This window comes from Buceros rhinoceros, unplaced genomic scaffold (genome assembly GCF_000710305.1).
Source record: "Buceros rhinoceros silvestris isolate BGI_N320 unplaced genomic scaffold, ASM71030v1 scaffold42247, whole genome shotgun sequence".
Lineage (NCBI taxonomy): Eukaryota > Metazoa > Chordata > Aves > Bucerotiformes > Bucerotidae > Buceros > Buceros rhinoceros.
Window position 1 is genome coordinate 1 of NW_010422394.1, and position 9,201 is coordinate 9,201.

Below are 9,201 nucleotides of genomic sequence, written 5' to 3' on the forward strand. Positions count from 1 at the left end.
CTTGGCTCACCTCGGCCAAACCGGTGACAGGACTGCATCCCTGTTTTTCGGAACGGAAGATGAGCTATTCAGTTACACCTTCAAATACGACAAGACTTACCGGCATGTCTAGGAGCAGAAATCACTCCATCCTAGTGCTCAGTGTTAGGAAGGTGAGATGGACGGTCACTTCAGATGAGCTGTCAGGAGCAGCCTTCAGTGATACAGCAACAAGACGGGTATCTTCTTGGTTGGAATCTAAGAAAATAGCTTCTAATTTTATTACAATGTCTAAATGCAGACTGTCCAGTGGAGTTAGTGGGACTCAGTCTGCCTGTGACAGGATCTCAAACGCTGTCATTAATCAATGGCTCCAAATACCCTTTATCTGTTTCTCTGTTCTTGCATCCCTTCAAGCCTCCTTTTCCAAGAGTTTCCTCCGTCACTTTCATGGGAATGGCCTGTGAAATACTGGTGCCATTTCTCCGAAAAGAGAAGAATAAACACTGGAATGTATCCTTGAATTTCTTCTGTTACAGGAACCATCAGGCAATGAGGTGATACAACAAGCGTAATTCTTTTGAGCATCCTTGAAACTCTCAAGGATACATTTAGTTTAGAACCATTAGAGTGCCATTACATGCTAAACACTTTCTGATACCTAAAAGCACAGAGTCTTGTACATTAGGCCTGAACAATCATCTTATGCAATAGGTAATTATCTTCCTAGTATTTTGATTTTTAATCTCTAATTATTTCCCATAATGACATTTCTTTCATTTTCCCAATCATAACTGCCTGCTAAATTTAGATAGAACTAAACATCTTGGGTGTAAGTATTGCTGACCTGTACTGCTCTTCCCTGCTGTAGGTCCATGAACTGTCAGAAGAAAATTTAGACAAGCTGTACTGACCTTTAGCTGACCTCCTAAGTAATGTTTATCTAGCACATGTTATTAAAGCACTGTACAAACCTTGAGCTGGAAGGCAGCTTTAGCCACTTGTCCGTGCGGAGACATAAAAAGACTCCAGGGAGGCTCGAGTGAGCTGCCTAGACCTTGGGTCTGCGTCCACTGGCTGAGCTGGTATGAAGAGTGGTGGAGTTTTGTGTTGTCCAAATAGGGGGATGGGAGTGGGGAGGGTTTTGCCTGAGTCACCACAGCTGCTGCAGTGATTTTACTATCATTTTTTATTTCTTTTGCATTGTCTAACCTATTGTTAACAACCCACTGAGATCTGACATGAAATAATTGCCTTCCGAGATAAATATACTTCAGAAATCCTTCTTTATTGGTTTAAAATAGAGCATGCATTTCCCAGTGTACGTATCGCTAAAAATAAACAATCCTGGAGTAAATGAGAGTGACTTAGAAATCAAAGGAGCTTTTAGATTGCTGCTTTCTCAGAGAGCAAGCAGAGTCAACTGCTACAATCAACGCTGCGGGGAGGAGGATGCGCCTGCATCGGTAACGCACCGCTGCCCATCAGGGCACGATCAGGCCAGAGCTGCGGACGCTGTTCCCATCACTTTGAAATGATGAGGATGTGAATCACAAGCACGTAGCAATTTTTTATTAGATCTGCCTTTGTGCATGTCCTCTCCCTGTGAAAACCATCAATGCGCAATTCTGTGACAGAACGTCAGCGTAGATACGTTGGAGAAGAGCAAATGTAACGGTGCCAGTGCGGAAGATATTATTTCAGCCCAAAGAAAATTACACATCTTCATTCTGGCTGACAACCTAAACAATGCCATGCTTGAAACATAAACGATACACTGTTTAGCTGGAAAAGCCATTAGGTGTGGGGTGGAGAGTGGAAGTGAGCTCCCCACCTTCCCAGAACAAATAGCTCTTGGCATTTTACATAAGCAAGTTGACAGGTTTTCAAAAATTTACTTCCGGATCTTGCATTTTGAATAGAAAAAAAAAAATCAATAGCAAAAATGGAGAAGTGACATCGCTCCACACTGTGCAGCTTGCTCTTCTTCCCGCTGTTACACCTCCAAAGCAGGAAGCATGCCGAGGGATCTGCCCAAGAAATGGCATTTCCAGCCCTTTCTCGGCAGCCTGAGAAGTCTCGAGTATTCCTGCACTTTTCTCACCGCTTGTCCAGCTTTTATTCGAATTCTTGTTGCTCCTAATCATTCCATAATGTTATGAGGGCACTTGGGAAAAGCTTCAGAAAACCCCGGCACGCTCCATCTTTTATCGGGAATGTCATACAATAATTATGGTGTGCAGGAGACAAGGCCAGTCTCGTGTTCCTCTTCTATTGATCCTTTTTTGCCATCTTTTCATTTTAAATTGCAGTAATAGACAATAGAGTGGGGAGGACTGTCAGCAGGTCTGCCAGTCCATCCTTTGCCCTAAGGCAAAATCAACTTTACTTATACCAATTCCAGCAGGTATTTGTCATATCACTATGAGTGGTTTTTAAGAGCTGTAGCGATGGCAATTCCATGTGCTGTCTAGACCGGTTATCCCTTAAAATTAGAAACTGTTACCTAATGTCTAGTCTAAATTTAAGCCTATTACCTTGTGTCCTGTAAAGAGTATGCAGAAAGAATAACTGCACAAAGGGGACCAGTGAGGATCAAAGAAGGGCGGCAGAGAAGGAAGGAGGGTCAGACTGTGCATCCACTAAGATTTACCGATACCACAGTGGAGACAAACTGGTGTGAAAGGGGCTCAGGGAGGACTAAAGCTCCAGTTCCTCCGAAGACCTGCACAGCCTCCTTCCTCACCTTCGCAGGAAGCCCAGGGGTGTGCAGCAGACGGGTTAGGGTGCAGGGGGAGTCAGGCACACTTTAGCACGCAGCACCGCGGCACAGTGTGTCCTGCTGCTCATTGCAGAGCAGGGAAAGCTTGTGTTCAGCAGCAGATTCTGGAGCAGGGAGTTTACTAATGCAAATAAAGAATACAGGCAGAGGATGACAGTTCAAGCGTCCAACATACTGAATGTATTTTATATTGAATTTCTTTCTCTTGAAAACAATGTCAAGTTATAAGCGAGTTGGTACAATGTGGAACTTGTTTGAGTGTTTTTAATGCTAACATTCTCCCAGAAAGCCAAGGAACTGGAGGTGATCTGTCTAATCTCAAGTAGGCTGGCTGTAGCTACTGTACACTGAAAGAGTCATCTTTTTCCACTAATTGCTGTGTGGGCGTCATTCGGAGAATGAAAGAATCTTTTGTATTTGCTATCATACATACCGGCTCTAAGACATCACTCCATTATGTGTTTTTTCTTCTCTGTTGTTGGTAGAGGTTAGTATTTTACTGTATTACCAATCACCAAAAAGTCTGTGCTTGAATGAGATGAAGACAAGCGTTCAAAACTGAACCTGGATTCGATTGAGTAGGCAAGTTACTGAGTCAAACACATTTGCTGAAAGAAAGCTCCTCTTTAGTAGGGGAGGAAAGGTAAGTCTCTCCTGTGATGTTGTGAAATGGAGTTTACCTCCTGGTGTATTCACAGCAAATTCTTACTAAAGGGCAGACTTCTTAACGAGCACCTCCAAAGACAGTAGGATTTTATCTGCTCTTGTTCTGTTTGGGTTTTTTGCAGGAGAGGTAATCTGAAACCTGTATCATACACAGGGATACCCATTAGGGGTGGGAATTTCAGTTTTTCTTGTTTCCACATTCCAATTGAAGGTACTGGGGGACATTTTCAAACATTTAAACACACATCTACATCTCTTTAGAGATCTAAATCCGAGTCATCAGTGCCAGCACATCTGAAAATAAATCTGAAGGAAACGTCTTGGAAAGCTGAGACCAATTTCTGAATGTATAAATTGATCAAAGTCCATCTCAGAAAAAGTACAGAAAGATACTGACTGAGGAAGCTGGACATCCATGCCTTGAAACACAGCATTATGGGTATTAGGTTCTGAGGATAAGTATCAGGTGAAGAAGAGAGCAGAGGGGTAGCAGGAGGGTGTAAAGAGAAAAGAAAAGGTGAACTCTGAGAAGGGCTAATGATGAGGAAGAGAATGTTTCCAGTCTCTGTTTAACGTGAGGGCTAATCCTGAAAACACAGGGGGTCCAAATTCTTTTGTGGTCAGCACTGCCATTACGCTGAAGCCTAGAGAGTGGAATCTTGGGACGTTTTACCTCTATAATTGTGTTCAGAGTGATAATTGTACATCAGAAGTAATTCTTTAGATCAGCGTTTATTTCTACGTGCCACAAAGGAGAACCATCATTAGATAAGCAGAAGAAAATAAATTCAGTATCGATGAAAAAATCTTGCTTTCTGTGGAGAGTGCAGCCCCGTATCCATGGGTAGTATTCGTGGTGAACCAGGATGTTTGGCCTTACCACTTTCTGGAGGTACAGCGCTGGTACAGTTATTATAGTTGTAATAAACTTCAGCTATGGAAAAAAATTAGGGAGAATTTGCCATTAGAAGAATTTGGTTTAATATATATAGAAAGAAACCTGTCTATGCAGAACTCACTGATTTAATGTCTTTGGGGACTTGACAGAAATCGGTGTGTTTCCAAAACCAGCCAGGAATGTTTGGTGCTTAAGTCAGAATTCCTATAAAGGCATTCCTTTTTCAGAATATGGGTCTGAAGAATTTCTCCTTCTTGAAAGGCAAAAGCTCCTGCTGGGTTTCTTCTGGATTAAACCAGCTCCCAGCACGTCCTGTGCAGCCTTCTGTAATCCCCAACATCTCTGCTCCTTTGGGAATGCAGGAGACAGACTATACTGCTCCCTAACTGGAAGTAGGTCCCATAGAATGACAGTCAGCTGGCCCAGGGCAGAGTATCTCATAGGTGCCTAAGGTGGGAGCCAAGCAGAGAATTCTTTTCCTTTCGGAGAAGAGCCATACCAGGACCTGAAGGGCTTTCTTACTTTCCTTAGTAGAGCGAAAGCTATCTGTAATGTAGCCATTAACCCCAAACTGGCATCTGGCACAGACAAAGCAGTGAAAGGTTTCCTTTTAGTTCCGTTTATTTTAGTTTCTGTTTATTTAGTTTCCATTTATTCCCATCGGTTGGGATCTGACAGTCACCATATGGAACCTATTGCATTCTAGCCTATGAAGCGCACACCGTTTTTCTTACCGATCCCGAAGTTTTTATCCAGAGAAGTTCTGTGAAGGAAATCTGAACCATTGAAAGTTGAACTTGTTCCACTAGAATTTGGACTGCACAAAGCCTGGGACAGTGGTTTGTTGTTTAAATGCCTTGGTGTAGATCCAGCAGCTGCACCTGACCCACCCCAATCTGAAATGAGAGCGCAGAAGGCACAGGAATAAATTTCTGTATGGGTGTCACATCTCAAACTGCTAGAGACCAGAGAGGAGAAAGGTCCGCGCTTGCTTCTCGCACCACCTTCGTACCTGCCCTGAAGCTGTGGGTCTCTGTGCAGCACAATGCACAATTCCTGTGTCAATTTTTACTCCAGCTCTGTCGCACTTGTGCTGGTGGAGCTGGACACCAGCAATTCAGTCTGCTGTTTCCCCTTTAAGGACCCAGTGTAGCAACACCAATTTGGATAAGATCGTATCGAAGAAGACAGGAGGAACACAAAGGAGGAGAATGGCATCCTCACTCTCATTGTATCCAACAGCATTGAGCTGGCTCGTGTTCGAGAGGGAATGCTGTGTGTGCGCCTTAGAGCATCCCGTTGAACTGCCCCTCTGCGAATGGAAAGCTGCGTGTTCCTCAGCAGCCCCCAATGCTGAGCACAGGACGTGCCTGTTAATACAGGACTTCTAGTCTGGTGTCCTGAAAAGACTAAACCAAGTGATTTAGTTTCACCTTTGTTATACCCATCCATAATGTCAACTAATTTTGATAGACACACAGAGGTACTGAAGTCACTAAATTCTTCCACATTTCTGTGAAAAAAACATCACTGGGCTAGCCCAGAATAAGCCACAGCCCATGTTATTTCTTGCCGAGCTGGAAGATACAGAATCTTAGAATAATTTAGGTTGGAAGGGACCTTTGGGGGTCTTCACTCCAACCTGCTGCCCAGAGTTGGATCAGGTTGGTCGGGCACCTGTCCAGCTGAATTTTGACTCTCCAAGGAGAAAAAGTCTCTTCACCACCTCTCTGGGCCACTGTCACCTGTTTAACTACCCTCATTGTGAAAAAAAAATTGTTTCCTTATAAATAATGAGAATTTCCATAGCTGCAGCTTGTATCCATAGCCTCTTGCTGTGCGATTCTGAGAAGAGTCTGTCTCTTCTCTATAACCACCCCTCAGATAGCCGGAGACAGCAATTATATCTCCCTTCTCCCTCCCAGGCTGAGCAAACCCAGCTCCTGCACACGAAAAGTAGCTACTAGAATGTCCAATATCCTGCATAGATTTCTGAATCTCAACTTTATGAACACTGGAAAATAGAGCTTACATCCAGGAACACTGGATGGCATGTGAGAGTAGAATTAGGGACCAAGCTGAAATCTTTTTTGGAAAACTAAGGTTTTTACTGCACACTGTCACCCTGTCCTCATGTCCTGTAAGCAGTTAACGGACGAGGTTAAAGACCTGTTAAAGAGCAATTATCCAATGCAGTGCAGAAAGGAATTGAGAAGAGCCCTATTCCTTCATGGAGAACAAACGTGACACCAGTAGCAGGCAGACTGATGAGTCAAGCTAAACGAAACCCATCAATGCTTACCGGAATAATTACTCAGACGAAATCTTCCCCAGCAAAAGTGTACTCGGCACTGCTTCACCACTTCATCCTTCGTCAGGCAGTGAAACACAAAGATAAAGAACCCTGAAGAAGAGTTAAGAAGAGAAATTCACAGGTTTCCAGGTGAATTCTCCAACCTGCTGAGCCTTTTCTAAACTTTTTGTATGCCACTTGGTTACCAGTACGTTATGTATGGGCGGAGAGGTCATCCCTGGACCAGCAGCATGTTGGCCCAGAATGCCCTGAGACCTTTGTGCCTGTGAAAGGGTAACAGGAAGAGCTTTCTGCAGATATGGTACAGGAATAATCTGCACTGTAGATTCTATCAACCATTTTTATGCCCGGATGAAAAGGATTGTGCCAGATCCTGCAAAGATGTATTTATTGGCACCCGTGTTTCAAAGGCATGAGTTTGTGTCTTGAATAGTATGTCTGTCACAGCACTGTGATCTGAATAACAATACCATCATCCCACTGCAGTGGAGCTGTCCTGTAAAAATAGCTGAACACCGTAACACAAAAGCTCCATCAGCACTCCGCTTCCCCCATGCTTGAATTACATGATGTTACAAATTTATTTCTGTTCCATGGCCCTAAACTGTTGTATTTATAGCAGAATTCATTCCATTCAGAATTACCTTGCAAAGTGTTAAATATGCTGAAGAGATACAAGAAAAATATCCTCACTGCTCCCCAGGCAAAAAAGACAAAGCCCCAAGTTAAGCCCAAAAGGAACATCAAGCTGAAAGCACTTTTGAGGTCTCGGAGAAAGCTCCGTTTCCAGAGTCTGGATGTCCTTTGTATCCTTGATTTCATGGAGTGGATTTGAAGGAGAACAGTGATGAACATGGCTGTATTCATCAGTAATATTAAGAAGACGTAGGCCACCACAGAGATGTAAAACACTGTGTTCTCCTGAATCCAGCAACTGCAAGAAAGGGAGGTAGGAATTCAATAAGGAGTTCTGTGGGCAGTGAAACTAATGACGCCAGGTGTCCAAAATAAGCATCCCGCATGGTTCTCCAATAGCCACTAAGGAGCATTCCTCAACACCCATTACTTTTCTCCCCATGAGTACATTCATAGAATCTCTCCCCTTGGCTTTTTAATGGATGTTATAGAAATTCAGTAAGTTTGAGACTTGCCTATTTCTGCCAAATTCAGATAAACCCAACAATTGCTTCACAACACACCAAGAAACACTGCCTGAGGAAAACTGAGTAACATATGACTTGATTAGGAGTCTAAATAACAGTATATCACAGAGGTGAGCAATAGTTGGCTTTTCCTTGGACACAAATTAGTGAGTTTTACTGCCTTTTTGCTAAAGATGGGCAACTTTCCCGCTGAGGTGTCATGAGTGTGTGTTGCCTCTCAGACAGGACAGAATTAAAATATTCCAGGTAATCTTCACCAACAAGTGATCAGACTGTGCTAAACAGAAAGCAGGTGAAAAAATGGCAGCATTCTTTGCTATAAAACTCTTTCCAAAAAAGGATGAAAGAATGCAGCATTTTCCCACTGGAAAAGAGAGGAGGTTGAGACGACTTAAATGGAAGAATTTGAAACGGTGAAGAGACAGTGATGTGAATTGACGTGAAAAAACACACACCAATGTGCAAAATATTAGAGCAATGATTCTGCCCTGAGGTTTTACCAGAAATCTAGAACATGCGGGAGCATATACAAGTGTCCCACCAGACTGGGGTAACGTCATGTAAAGAAAGAGATTTTCCAGAAAGTGAAAGTGGAAGTGACTGGCAGAAGCCCTCCCTGTCCTCAGCTGATGTAAGAGTTACTCCATGTAGTAGCCCTACATCCAAAACTATCCAAGGAACCAGAACCACTAATAGGAGAGGGTTAAAGTGAGGGAGAAGAGACAAAAGCCAAAGAGAAGTTGTTGCCTTCTGGTTATTTATTGTATCTTTAAGATACTCTTGTGACCATCAAAAAGCTGGAGTTATTATACTTACAAATCGCTGAATGGATTGCTCTCAGAACGTGATCCATTGCCATAAAAGTCTTTATTTATAATGAGCACAACAGTAATCACAACAGCTGGCATTCCTAATATGGAAGGCAAGGGGAAAAAAGATGTTTAGATTAAACAGAAAAACCGGAGACTATGGAAAGATGTCAGACAATCTCTGATGAGTAATTGCAGCAGACATGTACGTCTTGGGATCAAACTCTACCCCTGAAGCTCCTTCTGCAACGAGTGTAATTAAATGTGTAGCATAGCAGGTTTAATCTCCTTATTTATGTAAATTACAAATTAGTAGGCATAAAAATATTTGTGTTTGCAAAATGTTTGTGAGCGTTCAAACATCTCCAGAAGGGATCCAATCTGGTAAAATAAAACCGACCGACGATTACAAAAAGCAGAGTGTCAAATGATAAGCAGGCCACAGCATTTTGTGTTAAGGTCTGAGAGAGACAGACATTTTCCAGACAGTGTTTTATCAGTCTGCCCTTCCACTCATTTCCCATTTCCCATATTTCTCTCGGTTCCAGCTTTTCTGCTGAGAACGGCTGGCCCCAACACCGCCCTCATGG

General features: G+C 43.0%; 1 protein-coding gene across 1 annotated transcript in view; it reads right to left on the bottom strand.

Moving 5' to 3' along the window:
• Positions 1-6,627: 6,627 nt before the first annotated feature.
• Positions 6,628-9,201, bottom strand: part of LOC104496842 (probable G-protein coupled receptor 112) — a gene marked incomplete at both ends in the record, with an annotated part of 25,350 nt that continues 22,776 nt past the window's right edge. The window contains 3 exons of the mRNA XM_010140016.1: positions 6,628-6,729; positions 7,284-7,573; positions 8,619-8,712. Coding sequence (XP_010138318.1) covers positions 6,628-6,729; positions 7,284-7,573; positions 8,619-8,712 — 486 coding nt within the window. The remainder of the gene's footprint in view (positions 6,730-7,283; positions 7,574-8,618; positions 8,713-9,201) is intronic.